The sequence below is a fragment of the Chrysemys picta genome, chromosome 5 (genome assembly GCF_011386835.1).
Source record: "Chrysemys picta bellii isolate R12L10 chromosome 5, ASM1138683v2, whole genome shotgun sequence".
Taxonomy (NCBI): Eukaryota; Metazoa; Chordata; order Testudines; family Emydidae; genus Chrysemys; species Chrysemys picta.
The window spans coordinates 56419338-56436459 of NC_088795.1; the positions used below are offsets into that span (position 1 = coordinate 56419338).

Sequence of the window (17122 nt, forward strand, 5' to 3'; positions counted from 1 at the left end):
AAGATTCATCCTGACAAAAAATCACAAGGCACCAGTCCAGACAGCATCCCAGCTGAGGTTTTTAAGGCTGGTGGAACAATACTCCAGCATAAACTTTGCTAACTTCTCGACAAAATCTGAACCTGCAAAGAAATTCCACCTGACTTTAAGAACGCCAACATTGTTACAATATTCAAGAAAGGGGACAAATCTTTGTGCGGGAACTACAGAGGTATTGCCTCCTCTCCATTGCAGGGAAGGTCCTACTAAACTGCCTTCTCCCCCTTGCTGAGGAACTCCTCCCTGAATCACAGTGTGGCTTCAGGCCATCCCGAGGCACAAATGACATTATCTTCGTGGCACGACAGATTCAGATGTGCAGAGAGCAACACCCGGAACTGTTCATGGTATTCATCGACCTAACCAAGGCCTTTGACTATCAATCGTGATGCCCTATGGAAGGTGCTGTGTAAGTTTGGGTGTCCACAGAAATTCATTTCCATCATCAGACTACTCCATGATGGGATGACTGCCACCACTCTGTGCAATGTCTCAGAGACCAAACCATTCATCATTCGCACTAGTGTCAAGCAGGGCTGTGTCACTGCTCCAACACTCTTCTCCATTTACTTGCTGTGATCCTGATTCTCATCCGTGACCACCTTCCTGATGGAATTGGGATTGAGTATCATATGGATGGTCAATGCCTCAGTCTCCGACAACTCCAAACAAAATCTAAGATCACGAAAATTGGCATCACTGACCTTCAGTATGCAGAGGACTGCATCATTCTCACACACAGAGAGACTGACCTGCAAAGTACCCTAAATCTTTTTGCAGATGCCTATGACAATCTGGGTTTCTCTGTCAACATTGGGAAAACCAAGGTACTCTACCGGCCCTCACCTGCACAAACTACTCTTCGTACTCCACAAGTCACCATCAGCGGAGAATCCCTGGAAAATGTGGACCATTTTCCATACCTTGGCAGCCACCTCTCCCAAACAGCCAGTATTGACTCAGAAATTGAATACAGGATCCGCGGTGCCAGCACATCCTTTGGAAGACTACTGAAATGAGTCTTCAATGATAGGGATCTGCAAACAGGCACCAAGATCTTGGTTTACAAGGCAGCTATCATCCCTGCCCTTCTCTATGGATGTGAGACCTGGGTAACCTATAGATGACATCTCAAGCAGCTGGAGTGGTTCCAACAGCACTGCTTCAGGAGGATTCTCAGGATCAGATGCACTAACATCAGCGTTCTCTCTGCAGCCAACATCAGCAGCATAGAAGTGCAGCTCATGAAACACCAACTCTGCTGGGCTGGTCACTGTGTACATATGCCTGACACTTGCCTCCCAAAGCAAGTACTCTTCTCTCGGTTAAGTCAGGGAAGAAGGGCTCGCCGAGGGCAGCGGAAGCGCTTCAAAGACATACTGGAAGTACACCTTAAAAAGGGAGGCATCAACCCAACAAACCGGGAGGACTCGGCGAGGAACAGAACACAGTGGCGCCACACCATACACCGAGACACAGCTCGCTTGAGGAGAACAGACGTGCTCATGAGACAGAGAAGCAACAAAGGAGGAAAGAAAGGGCACAACACTCCAGCCAACAACTATGTCTCCTCCAAGATTACAACTGCCACTTCTGTGGGAAAATCAGTGAACCGACCCCCCTTGGCAGACATCATCCTCACATCGAGGGATAGCCGAAAAGATTTAAAAGATACCATAGTAATTTTCTAAGAAGGTTGTTTCTACTCTACCATTGACCTTTTTGCAGCGTTGTCATAGCTGTGTTGGTCCCAGGCAAAGAAGATGCGGTAGTATCTTTTACTGGACCAACTTCTGTTGGTGGAAGTTACAAGCTTTCAAGCTACACAGAACTCTTTCTCAGGTCTGCAGAAAGAAGACAGACACTCTGCTTCTTTCCCAAAATCTGAACAAGAGCTATGTGTAGTTCAGAAACCTGTACTTTCCAATAGAAAATGGCCCATTCAAAGATATTACCTCATCCACCATGCCTCTCTCATTGGCTTGCTGTGTGATTTACAGTAAGTCATGTCACGCTATGGGCTTCAGCTTCTCCCATACTTAACCTGGGTATTAGAATATTGACCCCTTTTTTGTCAAGTTTTTTGAATTCTATGGATGACAAGGGCTGTATACAAACCAAGTATTAATAAAATACTGAATAAAACATTCCAGCCAGCTTGGGGAGCTCAAAAATGAACATGGGTCAAAAAACGTGATTCCTGTCTTGCGGGAGCATATTGTTACTAGACAGCCAATCAAGTGTGTGGAGTACAGTTGACTTTTAAAAAAAAGTGAATTCAGTGTTTGGAAATGGTGCCTAATTGACAGCCCCGGAGAATACATCCTTTATTAGCCCACAGAACAGGTACTGTTTGAAAGGTACAGTGCAACCTTCTGCTCACTGGGCCTTGGTCCTGACCTGAAGGGGCCATTTCTAGGGGTGAGATAGCAGCTTATTTTCACCACCAGTCTTTAACTTCGCTGCTGAGACTTGCTAAAAAGGAAGCTAATTAGCACCAAATATGATTGCAGTTGTTGTAATGTGGACATCTGTTCACTAGGAACAACTGATATTTTAAAACCACAAGATCTATCTATCTCTATATATTTTAAAATATAGCTATGCGCAACTGATATGATCTAGGACAAAAATCTCTCCAATTAGCATCAATTTAGATATGGGTATAGAGAAGCTATCCTAGGTAACTGTTATAGGTTTTTAATGTCTCCTTTGGAACCCTGTACTGTTGGATTCCTTGTGACTGAGGCACTTGGCTTTACAGGCTGATAGATAAGAGAATTACAAGAAATAGTGCCAATTCAAATGTTTAAAACTCTCTAAAACTTTTCTAAAATAGCTCCTCTGTAATGTGAGGCATCTGCAGTATACCCAAAATCTTTATATTATACCATCAGGTATTTGCTCCCTCTAATTTTAATTGAGGGAATCATCCCATCTGTGTACCAATAAAGCCTTTATATCACCACACAAACATATTCTGTACATGTCAGAAAAACTAATTTAATAAAGTTTTAATAACCTAAATCAAAGCATGCAGGGTTCCAAGGGAGCCAGAGGTCTTTAAAAAGTGATCTAGCTTTTCTAGATATGCAAATGTCATTTTTTGATCTCTCTCTTCCCCCATACCAAACTTTGATTAATTTTAGTCTTACTATTTGAATATTTACTGTTCTCATAGACTTTAAGGCCAGAAGGGACCATCATGATCATCTAGTCTGACCTCCTGCACATTGCAGGCAACAAAACCTCACCCACCCACTCTCCTGTAATAGACCTATGTTCTGTATGTATGTATGTTCTGATCAGTGTGTGGCTTGGTAAGATATAGACTCTGCTGTTAGTCATTTGTAAAACCCTTTTGTCACAAATCTGAGTCCAGAGGGACCCTAAGGTTTGTGAAAGTTTGGACCTGTTTGGGTTGGTTTAGTTCCATCTCTAATTAGGAATAAATATTGTCATTTTAGTTAATATGTCAAATCTGACAAACAGGATTTTTTCTTTCTGTCTTTAAATTACACAAAATGACCAGATCCTCAGCTAATGTAAATTGTGACAGCTCCACTTACTTCAATTGAGCTATGATAATTTACGAAAGCTGATGATCTGGCTAAAATGTGTATTGTAAGGGAGGGATTAAGACTTAATGAGGGTCTGACAGATCAGTCCCTGGTATTGTATATGAAAGATATTACAGAAGCTGCCCAGGGTCTAGTTGATCCTCCATCTTTTTACTATTGATGCAGATTTATTAATATTTGTAACTCAAAGTATAAGAAGAATATCATTTTACTTTTCCTTTGTTATAGAAACAGCTGAAGTGGAGAGCACGAGACAATCTTTTCTCAAACGTAACTGATTATGCAGCCAGGGCCATGTAAAAAATAGAAGCACCTTTCCTAGAACATAACTAGTTACCAATTGATGCAGGAGCAGGATTAAACACACGACTGAAAAAGCATGATAAAGCATTGGCGTATTCACTATGAGGTGCTAACATGGTACTCAAGGATTAGAATATTTGTTCTAGGACTACAACCAAGAATTCTCCAGCTAATTTTAGAAGTTTATACTATGTCTTGATTTGCACTGAAGATTGCTTTGAATAAGATAATTCCTTCATTACAGTGGTTCAATATTCTATTCTAACTTTGTTTCAAAGTGTCAAGCTCTTGTTTTGATAACTAGTGCCCTCACCTCCATGACTCTTGGCAATTTGTCTGACCTTGGATCTGCATAGATGTTTTCCCTCTCTCCTGTGTATCTGAATGTCTTAATGGCATTATCCTTTTTTTATGTTGATCTTTACAAAACGTTGACTAAACATACACTCTGTGTTGGATGACAGAAAAATTCACATTATTTCACCAAAATGTACTAAATGAGTATTAAAGGCCAGATTCTACCACCTTTACTCACACTAAGTAGCACCTTACGCCACAATTAGTTCCACTGGTTTCAATTGGGCTACCTGTGGAGTAAGATACTACTCAATATGAGTAAGGGTGGCAGAATCTGGTTATAAATCAGAATTTCATAGTTTTTAAGGGGATTATGATAATCTAATCTGATCTAATCTCCTTGTCATTGACACGATTTCTTTATAATTTACCTAAAGGCTATCATGAATAATTGGTCAGACTTTTACAAGGGATAGTAGGAGGGACCTTTATTAAATTCTGTGTTGTGGCTGTCCCAATAAGGCTTTCATTTATACGCCCAACCTACAGTCTGAAGGATCTCAAAGTACTTTATAAGGAAAATCATATACAAATGATATTTAGGGATCACTACTAAAATACCTGTGGTGGAAGACAGCAACTTTTTAACAGTACACAACAATACTACACATTAGCTTTAGGAAAGGACCTGAAGAATGCTGTATTCAATTAAAATACAGGGGGAATATTTGGAAGGTAGATAGAATGTAGTTACATAAAGTTACATGCTAGCAAGTACGGATTATATTTTTGCTCTTACAATGCCTCAGAAGGTCAAGACCTCGCTTATATCTCAACTGAAAGACAGTACTTTCAGCCACACAGTATGCCCCTTAAAAATATACTGGAGCATTGGTTCATTATTGAATCAAAGGAAAAAGTGCCACATCTTGAGTCATGCAGCATCACTTCAAACAGTATATAAGTGCTTTGGAGGTCTCCCATCCCAGGAGGTTTGAGCAGGTCCCACTCTGTTTAGCTTGTGAGATTAGAAAAGATTCAAACACAAGGCAGCATGGCTGAAGGCCAAATAGTCAATTATTAATTTCCTTACATTTTCCTACTTTTGATCAAGAAATATATAAAACAGGGGTAGGCAACCTATGGCACGTGTGCCGAAGGCGGCATGCGAGCTGATTTTCAGTGGCACTCACACTGCCTGGGTCCTGGCCACCGGTCCGGGGGACTCTGCATTTTAATTTAATTTTAAATGAAGCTTCTTAAACATTTTAAAAACCTTATTTACTTAACTAAACTATTGTTGTATGTAATGTATTATAGACTTATAGAAAGAGACCTTCTAAAAACGTTAAAATGTATTACCGGCACATGAAACCTTAAATTAGAGTGAATAAATGAAGATTCGGCACACCGCTTCTGAAAGGTTGCCGACCCCTGATATAAAATGTAACAACAACTGGAATTACAAAAAAACTGCAGAATTTTCTCATGGTTAAAACTGAATAAAATGTCTGTCTTACCTTTTTATGTCTGTTACTCCTGTTGGGAATACTTCCCTATCCGCATTTTTTAAAAATCCTTAAAGTTAGATAGATTAGTTAACAAACCAATGGAGAGGGAGGGGAAAAAAGAAAAGAAACCAGAGTATAGCCAACCTTTTTTAATTAGAGTATATTGTACTTCCAAACTGGATACACTAGAAATTGGCAATGCAACATAAGATGCAAAGGAATATACCAGTTACTGTCAAAATGACCCTGTACAGCCTTATAATGCAAAAAGCTTTATACAATACAAATTTTTATTAATGTACACAAACCTTGACAGTGTGATATTTGAACATAATACAAGTAAAAAAGGACAGGAGAAAGAAAGTGCTGAGAACTTTAACTGAATTACTGGATGGAAAACCAAGTCAACCTTCATTTAAGAATGCATAGTGAAAACAGCTATGAAATCAGCTTTGGGGTGGTGGACATTTACCAGAACTTTTAGTTTTTAATAGGTCAGAGATATCTATGGAGAACATTCCTTTCCTTAGCTTTGAACTTCAAACCAATTATTGTATATGCCAGGGCTATGATAAATACTGTATATTTTTCTTAACAAAAATAAAACTCCTCCAAATACATCTTTTCTCCCTCACCAGAAAGAAGTAAATGTTTTTTTCCAAAGTGCTAAACAAAGTTGCTCAGTTATATCAAACGTTATTGTCATTCAAATACAGGTTTGGCAAAAAACTTAAACACATGGGATTAATATGCTGACAGCTTCATACCACTCATTCCTGGGAGTTCCAGCCTTATTATAGTGCAATTTGGTTTACAGAAAATATTCTTTAAACATTCCTACTTCTTTGCTCTTATACATCTGTAGTTTATTCGCTGATGCACATGTGGGCTTTTTCCTTTTTTTTTTTTTAAAGTGTCTGCTCTATTGTAGTAAGGTCAGCCAGAAACACTGTGAATGTATTTTTGTAACAGTTGTATTAACTGAAATGCAGATTGCATAATTCAGGGGGTAAAGAAACTCACCTTTTAACAGTTCTTATTCTGAATGAGTTATTAATGGAAAGCCCTACTCAGCACACTCTATTTTTGTCAATACTCTCAAAGAAGTCAAAGAGGGTTTTGCTGGCATAGCTGCAATAATATGATAAACAGGGCCTGAATTGTTTGCCTTGCCTATTAATAGATTTAGACAGAAATTTAGAACAGATGACTTATATTAATAGCTTAGCTAGAATAGCCACATGCTCACAGGACCAAAAATATCTGATGGAACTTAAACAATTAGGTGGGAAATACTTCGCCATTACTACTTTACTTTTAAATTGGTATATTACAGTCTGCTAAAATGTTAGGTTCTCCTCATTCTGTGTTTTCTCATTGCAAACAGCTTCCAATATTTTAACATGTATTAAAAGGTGTGGAAACTTACAAATGAGCTTAATGACTCGGGAAAGCATTTCACCATATGCTTAACTATAAGTACAACAGAACTTAAGAATATGTTTAAAGTTAAATATATGACTAAGAGCTGTCCCTGAACAAGGAAGCTTTCCTGAATTGGGGCCTCATTTTGGTACAGTCCTAGACAGCAGGCCTGATTCAGAGCCACTGAAGTTGTTAGGCGTCTCCCCACTGACTTCAAGGAGATTTGGATTAGACCCTTAACCGTGTGTGAGAGAGGATGCTTTCAGACAGGGAAGATGTGGGGGTAGAAAATTAAATCTGATTAGGGCCACTTCTTTGAAAGCTTGATTGGGGGAAACCCTGAAGAAAGCTAGTGAGATCTCTAAACACATGATGAAACAAAGATCTAGACCAAATGCCAATACCATGGAAAACAATAACACAATAAGAAAGGGTTCTTGTACATCAACTGATTTTAAGAGATAAATAATTTTTAAAGGTTCAATACTTTATACTTCAAATTTCAATAGAAAGAATCTTTTACTCCTGACCTTTCTGTCTGTTTTGCACTGGAAACTGTTATCTTAAGCAATAGAGATCTATTAACATGCAGCCAAAGTTTTTTCCTCTTTCTTTAAGATCACTGTTTGCTTTTTAAGATTAACAAAGGTTATACAACCAATCCACTTTTGCTTCTTACTGCAATAAAGTGCTACATATAAACTTGTCATTTTAATGACCACAAAGTAAGAGCATTAAATAAGTATAAAGTTAGCCTTCTAGCAGTGTACACTCTATCAGCCATTAACAAAAAGGAATAAAATAGTACTAATAACATGGAAGATAATATTGATAGGACCATGTAATTTGCAGATACAACCAAAAAGTTGAGGGTATAAAAAGAGAACTGTATGATTAAACAGCACCTTTTCATATCTTTCTCTTTCAAAGAAGTTGCAGGTACCTTTTCAAACATACAATTTGATATTACTTTATCCTGTAAAAGAAAAGTTTTCTTCTTCTTTTTTTTTTTTTTGCAAGTGAGGAACAAACTAGTGCAAGACTAAAGCACTGTGCAAAACTGCCTTTTTTAGTCTGAGCATTTATACCCAGAATTTATCCATATCCTTTTTTTTTAATCCCCTTTGCTGGATTTAACCACCATAGAATTCTAGTTATACAAGTTGTTCCTGCAAACTAAAGGTAACCACTGCATTAATACAGTATAGATATATCTATATATATATGCCCTTTTAAAACAAAAGATGTACACTATGGGCCAGACTCTGATCTTAGTTACACCAGCGTAACAGTAAAGGATCTGGCCCTGTGACTGTGTGTATATATAATGCACACACTACAGGCATGTGTATGTATATATACACACACACACACTTCAATTTCACACACTCATCTTACAGTGCTGAAAGTAATTTCTTCCAGATCTGTTCCACCTTAATCCTCAAATCTTTACAACTGATGATCTGAGGACAAGGCACCAAACACACTATAGGAAACTGCAAACAGCACTGAGCCAATATACCAATCCTCACTGAACCAAGCATTGCTCTTCTCAACAATCACAGAGTTATGAAATTCTAAAATGAAAAGGAGGGTTGGGGGAGGCAGAAGGAAGGAGGAAAGTAAATGAAAAGGGAATTTTTAAAAAATAATTATTAAATAAGCCAATACAAAGGATGTGCAAAAGCAATGTCATGGCACACTACAGACAGGCTCTCTTTCACACATTCGCACTCACACACAAACCAAAAATAAAACGCATCAATATGTAATCTTACAAGTGCTGATTGCCATTAAGGACACTCTTGTTCAGCTTAACAAGACAAAATTGTTTCTTAGATAAGAGTACTGGGAACATGCCTCTGAAGGTAGAAGTATGCAGTAGGTTCACCTCTCTGAAAATTTAATAAAGCAGCTTTCAGGTCAATGCAATAAGTATACACACAGAGCCATTTTCTAAATCTTACTAATGATATATAGTACAAGTGTTCATACCTCTTCAGTCTAGGTTTTGCAGCAATGTATACCTGCTGGATTTGTTGGGATATTTTTGGTACAGAATGTAACTGTCCTCAGACAGTTTCTGCCCTTTCTGTTAGTCCAAGGTAGGCAAGGAAGGAGTGTTTAGGTGAGGTGCCGCCTAGAGGTGCAGTCTGAGGTCTGGGTGGATGGAATGTGAGATCAAAGTGGTTCTTGGGGAAAAACATTGTTAAGGGAATGAGATGGGCAAAATCAGAGTTCCAGTATTTATCAAAGCACAAAGAGGTGCCATTTATGGCCAAGGCCTTCACTCCCAAGTTTGGCTCTGCTCCACTGCTGTGTGCAGCTGACATGGCCACCGTTTGCAGAGCCTGGGAGGCAGACATGACTGAGAGGGGTGACAAGAGGTTCCTGGAGCTATTGACTGTTAGGAGAGGGCTGGCTTGCTTAGAGGTTGAATACTGGCCCTTCTTCTCTTCTTCGGGGCAGTCCCCATTCTGGTGCTTCTTCACGTGGCGGCTGAAGACAAAAGGGTGGGTGGTCTTGAACAGGCACTCATCACAGCTGAAAGTCTGTCGTGGAGCATGCTTCAGTTTCTTGTGTAAGTTGAGATTGTCTTTGCGTTTGCAGCTGTAGCTACACTGGTCACAGTGAAAAGGGCGCTCCCCAGTGTGGACACGCACATGCTCTATCAGCTTGTTGGCTGTCTTTGAAAGATAGCCACACTGGTCACACTTGTAATGGTTACCAAGACGATGTTCCCGGATGTGCATTTCTAGCTCCAGCTGATTTGCTTTCACTATCTGGCAGATCCGACACTTGTACTCCATCTTGTAGTGGGTCTTCAGGTGGCATTCCATTGCTGCAGGGCGATTTGTGGAGTAAATGCAGAATGGGCACCTATCAAAAGAACAAAACCCAAGAAAAGACAGTCAGTTCTGAATAGAATTTTTTCACTCTTTTCTACCCATTGACATTCTTGATTTAGCTTCTCATTCAATCTATTTGAGTCTAAATACAGGGCAAACAAAAATATTTTTCAGTTCATTTTAGTATATTTTGCTCTTCTTAGCCTATGCCTCTAGAATAAAATGTATGAGCAGGATGATTTACTACAGCAGGGCTAACTTAATCCTAGGAAAACATTGATTCATCCCACAAAAGTGCGTGTCTAATCTTACTTCATCTCTTAATGGAAAGGGAGTTTGTGCAGAAATGTACGAGTGTCCACTTGTGTAAAGTAAGAATAAACTTGCCATGCACGAAACCAAACACATACAGAAAGAGAATGTCGGGAATTCCTTTAAAATAGCTTTCAAGGATAAACTGACAGTGTACCAAACAAAAGAACGGAAAGTTGGTTTGTTAGTGGGAAGTTCAGTCAGTACCTACTCTGTTTACCAGACAAACAAAAAGGTAACTTACTAGTAACTGTAGTTTTTTTTCAAGTAGATTGTACTGATCCCCACTCCTGGCATTGAAGACAAAAACTCAATGGAGAACACACTGAAGTCATTAACTACTGGCACCAAGCGTATGCCCCCTTGTGAAACTGAATGCCACAGCTCCACTTCCTTCCACTTACTCAAAATCTTTGATAAAAGGACTAAAAAGAAGTGGGGTGGAAGGTGGGTCTATACAATCTATGCAAAGAAATACAATTTCTGGTAAGTAAGCTTTCTCATTTGCGTGCTGTCTGTAGCGATAGTCATTTCTGGGAAATTAATTAGCAGCACTAACTCAAAAGAGATGGGTAAAAGTGGCTGGCAGTGTTTGCCTGAAACATTCCTCCTTGTTGGCAGGTCTTGATACTGCTGGGGAAAATTGAGTGGGTTCTGAGGAACCCTGAGGAGCAACCCTATGTGGGTGAAGGTTGGTTTAAACATTGTGATAGTTAATTTCTTCATCAATAAAACCAAACCAAAGAAAGTGGGTGAGGTTTGACTCTATTTAGCATGTATACTGTATTTGAGAGGAGGCTGGAGAAGGCAGCTGTTTGCAGTGGCTCTGAAGTATATTAATTAAATAAAGATTGCAGAACTGTTCTCCCAAACTTGTCTTAGATCTACCTGCCAAGCTAAAAAGAGTAATGCTAAGTACAAGTATGACTAGAGCTCCAGGTAGCAGCCTTACAGATACACAGAAAATGTATTCCAGTTACAACAATCTCTAAGCAGATATCATCTCTCCCATAGACTTGTTAAATCTACAATGAAAAATCTAGGAGGCATACACAAGTTTAATTGTATCTAACCAAGTCACTTTTAAACATAGGGAGGAAGATGATGACTAACAAAAGGACAGATGGATAGTAGTAACAACCAATCAATATTCTTGGTCCATAAAAATATGCTGATCCGAAAAAGCAGCCTTGCAAGGACGATGCCAAAGCAATTAACTGTACTAGAACCAAGGATTCTGATGTCAAGGCAGCACTCATACTTACCTTTTTTGGTGCTGACTCCTCTTTGGATCAGAATCTTAAGATTTCTTTCTGGATAAAAACTGGAGGAATAATGGTTTCCCTCATATTTCGCTCCATCCTCGGTGTTGAACAGGAAGCAGAAAAGTACAAACCTATCTGATATTTAGATCTCTTTGGGTTTCTTGAATGCCTTCAGAACATAGCTTTTTGTCAGATTCAGCTCTCAACTTGCCTCTACATTGTGTAACTGAAGAAGGACAAGGAGATAACTTAGCTGGACTGCCAGAGCTAGCCTGATGTATGCAGTATGTAGCTTGTCTCTCTCGCTATCAGAAGTTGGTCCAATAAAAGATATTACCTCGCCCGCCTCATATGTCAGAGCTAACCTGAGAAACCTTCAAAGCTCCTTACATCAGGAACACTTGAGTCTAAGATTCACGGTCTTTCCTGGCACAGAGAATAGATTCAGCATAGATTACACCCAGGGACAAAAGGCAACTGGTATGTGCATCCGAGACAGATGTCTTGTTCTTGCAAGATGCATACTGTCTAAAGCTGGTATTCTTCCCAGATTCAGTCATCACATCAGAATCAAATACAGACCCTTGACTGATGGAACTATTGAGCTTGATACAAGAGTTTGATTGGCAGATGGAACCAATCCACCAAAATGCGCAATGCACAGATTTAGCTAAACTAAAAATGTTTTACCTTACTGCCAATGAAAACTAAACCAGAAAAGTATTAATGTAACATTTACAATACACTAACATTAATCTGGTCAACAAATACAACAAAAGGAGGGATGCAGGGAGTGCTGGGGTGTTGAACCTTACTCATGGTTGAAACAGTTCTAACCTTATTGCCTGAAGTGGTTGGAACAAACAGAGGAATGGGACGTGAGTCCTTATATAACATCACATTGACTGTTTAGCTCCAGGAGGGAGCATGTATGCATACCCAACAGTCACTGCTTGCCTGAGCGTTCCAACTTTGACACAAAGGCTCATGTGCACTCTGGAAACAGGGGTCTATACAAACAGTTCTCAAAGGACAATGCTTATTTCTTAAAACTAATGAAGCTTTCTTAAAAGGAAGATTGGTAAAAGGAAAAGACAAGTTGCAATTTAATGCAGTAACCCATGCCCAACTCAAGACACACCTACCTAAATTTGTACTTTTCCTGGACAATTCTGAAACTCTTTCAATGTCCTCAGCACAAAAATTGTATTATCTACATTATGAACAGGAAATACAGCACAAGTATTTCCATCAGAGAAAAGTAATTTAGACATTTACAGTCTGTTACATTGTAAGGACATTTCTGTGACCACGGCTTGGTCTCTCAATTGCAGCTCAGGCAAAGACCAAGTTTTTTTCTGACTCAATTACCAATATCTTTTCAAGCAAGTTAATCCACTTAAATGGTTAAAGAAAATGCTGTATTAGCAGAGGATATCAGGCTATTTTGAAAGTCTATACTCGTTCATAAGCGGATTTTTTTTTTAGTAAAAAAGGGAAGCACCAGAGAAGGGGGTCAGCTTATGAGCGGGTATAGAGAGGGAGAGGTGGGACACAGCCTCTGGCCCCACAGAGCGAGCAAGGAGAGGCAGCAGAGCCAGAAGGGAAGAGGCAGGGCCAGAGTCTGTCCGCTTCTGGCCACGCTGCTCTCCCCCCAGCCTCTGAAGGGGAAAATTTTCCACTTTTACTTATCCATCTTGTGGGGGTCGGCTTATAAACGAACCGGCTTATGATCGAGTATATAGTATTTGTTAGTGGTCACCTTATAATTTATGAATTAATTATTAAAGCCTGTGACTAGCCTATAATTTAAAAACAATATTGTAATGTAAGAAATGAATGAGGGAACAGCTAAACTACCTCCTTCCTTGTTACATTTACAGATTCTGTATTTTTGCAACAGAGAACACAAAATTAATAATATGAAACAAAAAGTACTGACACATCAATGTATTCAATACTCATGCAGCTAGAGAGGACAACAAAAATTACTCAAAACTGAAAAGATACTTGGAGAGGCGAAAAAACCAAACCAAAACACTGGAGAATATCTGCTTCTGTTATTCACCTGCATTTGTAATAGGGACATTTCTTCAGGTATTAATAGGGGGAAAAAACAGGGGCTCTGTGTATTCACTATAAGAATATCACTTCTTCCCACTCCCCAAAAAAACTTTTAAAAAGGAACAAAAAATAGGGATACAAAGTCTTGGGATACAAAAATCTTTTCCACTTTGAAAACAAAAACATGCATGATTACTGGTGAAGATTGCCTTTGCATTAGGAACTGAAAAAGGCTGTAAATAATTGGGAAAGTTAGAATGACTTTATACTTTGTTACATAAACAAAAGCTTGCAGACTGTATCTGAGCTAGCCTCAGGATAAAAACTGCTCAGCCTTTGGTTTTTATATTATTTTTCTTTTTCACTTTTCCTTTGAAAGGCAGGCTGCAAACTAAGTGGAATAATTTTGTCATCCATTACATTTGTGGCATCCACTGACCACTGCTTTCAAACCCAGTGGTTGGTTCTAAACTATCCTTTGCCATGATACCTACAATACACTTGGCAACAATTAGGCTGCTGGTGTGTGAGACCACAGCCTACCATCATGTCCAACACTATTTCATTGTTTCCTTGTACTCCTCTGTCTGACTTGTCTTTCTCCAGTTGTCTCTTGTCTTATACTTAGATTGTAAGCACTGTGGGGCAGGGACTTGTTTGTACAATGCCTAGTACATTGGGGTCCTGGTCCATGACTAGGGCTTTTAGGCACTATGGTAACACACATAATAAATAAATACATAAATAAATAATAATAATTAATAATATAATAAATAAACTACATTCAACCTAGAGGACTGGGGCTATGTTACCCAATTAAAGATAAAAATGGTAGCCCTGACTTTGGATCATCAGACATTAACTAACCCCTTCTAATTTACTTCCTTTATTACCTATCCCCACACAGTATTGGAGATGCTTAACACAGTAAAAGTTTGTGTACTTGCTTTCCTTACTTGAGCCCACCGGTGGGGACAGTGTGGCATTTCTTGTGCTCCAATAATTGCTCAGGTGTCTTCATGAACTTGTGGCACACGTCACACTCAAACATCCGCGTAATCAGGTGGATTTGCAAATGGCGCTCAAACATGTTTTTTGTTTTGCAGACAAAGTTACAGAAAACACATTCAAAACCTGAAAAATGAAAATACGGACACATATTACCCAAGTTCCATCCAGTTCCCTTGCTTAGAAGAAAGGAGTCTGTCTGTTTAACCAGCTTTTACCTTTCTCTGATTTCTCTTCAGTGTTCAATAAGGTCTGGCTACCAGGCACTACGGAAATTACTAGTAGGTTGTTTGAACCCTTGTTTTTTTGGGTAACATCTGCATCTTCTTTGCTATTGGCAGAATCACTAAGTGCTGACAGAGAAGATGAAGAAGGGCTGTTTGATTCACTGGGTGTCTTCCGCTCTTCACCTGAAAAACACGAATAAAGTCCACTTGCTCATCATTATAAGGGGAAAAACTCAACTGGAAATCTCTCACAGAGGTTATCCTATCCTATGTATTCATAGTTTCCAAAAAAAAAAAAAAAAAAAAAAGGGGACTTGTGTTAAAAAGAGAAGCAAAGTTATTTTGAACTCACAGGTGAGTTTGTTTAGTATAAATCAATTTGTTTTTAAGCATCATGGCTAAATTGCCTCCCTTCTGCAGGGTGCCTACATATTCAGATAAGCACCTAGTGGGATTTCCAGAAGTGCTTAGGTGTCTTACTCCCATTGATTTCATCTTCATCTTTAGGTGTCTAAATATCTGTAAAAATCTGGTCCTCTCTGCTTAGGTGCTAGTGCACTTAAAACTAAAAGTACCATTGTCATCTACTACATAGCACAACAAACTACATTTGAGATAAATCTGGGTTGTTGACGGCTGTGTAATAGTTTGTTACAAAGATGGAGTTTATAGAAGACTTCCGTGTTGCTGGATGCATGAAGTTAGTAGTCTTCTCTTAAGGACTGGTTATCATTAGAATCTTTTAACGAGGAAAAACTAATTTTAAGAAAAAGCAAACACACACACACAGACTTCACCCAACTGGATATAGAGTTCAAATCAGTCAGGGATTTCATGTGTGTACAATAAGCACATAACATTCCAGGGGGTGCCAATTCAGAACTGTAATACATGAGAGCTAAGTATGGAGATTAGGTTGTCTAGATGTTATAGCATTGGACTGGGAGCAAAGAAGATTTGGGTAATAATCTGCAATGAACCTTATTTGGCAATAGGCAAATTATTGGACCAGTCTTTGCCTCAGTCTAATTAGTTGCATAAAAAGCAGAACCTAATTAAAAATCCTAATCCTATGTATGTGACAAGATTTCTTAACTAAAGTCTATATCCTGCAAACAGTAATGGACAGGCTTAACTCTAAACAGATGAGTAGTTTCATTAAGTCAAAGTTAGGTTAAATATGAGGATAAGAGTTTGCTTAATCAGCAGCTAAATAGCTGAATTCAATATGATGAATGGAAAATATTTTTTAAGATAAAGAGTCATCAGAAGACAACAAAATACACAGAAATATTTGTAAAACTGGATTTGATATCCAATACTGAAATATTTAAAACAAAAAATTAAAGAACCAGACAGAAAAACTCATGGTTTGGTCCTGTCCAAAGTTTTATTCTTTGCCTTTTCAACCGCTTTATTATCTTTTATATATGTCTAAAACAAACTGTTCAGTTTTCACCATTGTTTCTCTTAGGGATGAAATGGTGATTTCATTTAACTGGAAATCATGCTCAGAATAAAGCACATCTGTGTAAAATGAAGGCCTTCTTAACATCTGTGCCATGAGCATCACTTACTGAACCCAAAACAGAAAGTTCAAAGCACAATGACTCCATAAAGAAATGTGCTTCATTTTCACACAGAACAAAGACCTGCAGAATGCACAGATGCCAAAGTCTGACTCTTGGATACGCACTCTTGAAACATAAATTACAGATGAGATCTGAAATTATTTTTTAAAACAGAGTACGTTAGAGAGGCCATCCTTAGGGTGTGAGTTTCCCCTGAAACCCTGCCACATTTAAAATCACTAGGAGACTCCTCTCCAGCTTTGCCCAGTACAGATTAAGTTTTCGATGAAATGCTGCAGTGATTGACCATAAAATACATAACAAAAATAAGTACCTGTAACCAGTGTTTACAGAGAACAGTTAGAGATGCATATGGATGCATAAGGCAATTTCTGAGTTTGTAATTCTTAAGTTCCACAAAGGTTTGCAGAACACCAAGTTGGATTTGTTTTATGGGCTTCATTTTTAAAAATGGAAGCCCCTGGTTCTCATACAAAAATGCAAGTGTAATTTGTCACCTGCATATTGCAGAAATTATATACACAACTTGGGCAAATATGCCAAAATGGCTAATTACCTACCTATCTATGTTTACCCGTACCCATTTGCACACTGGTCTTGTGTGACAGTGTACCCCATAAGGCTTTATGGGAGGGGTGCTTATAAATGT

At 38.7% G+C, this 17122-nt stretch overlaps 1 protein-coding gene across 5 annotated transcripts in view; it reads right to left on the reverse strand.

The window, feature by feature from the left end:
- Positions 1-6618: 6618 nt before the first annotated feature.
- ZNF827 (zinc finger protein 827) overlaps positions 6619-17122 on the reverse strand; it is a 149227-nt gene continuing 138723 nt past the window's right edge. For 3 of the 5 annotated variants that reach the window (XM_065597777.1, XM_005284283.5, XM_005284282.5), the window contains 3 exons: positions 14873-15064; positions 14603-14780; positions 6619-10036 (listed from right to left, as the gene is read on the reverse strand). In XM_065597777.1, the coding sequence (XP_065453849.1) occupies positions 9229-10036; positions 14603-14780; positions 14873-15064 (1178 nt within the window). In that variant the 3' untranslated portion in view covers positions 6619-9228. Of the gene's footprint in view, positions 10037-14589; positions 14781-14872; positions 15065-17122 lie in introns of all 5 variants that reach the window. The other 2 variants (XM_005284284.5, XM_042850271.2) reach the window with 2 other exon arrangements.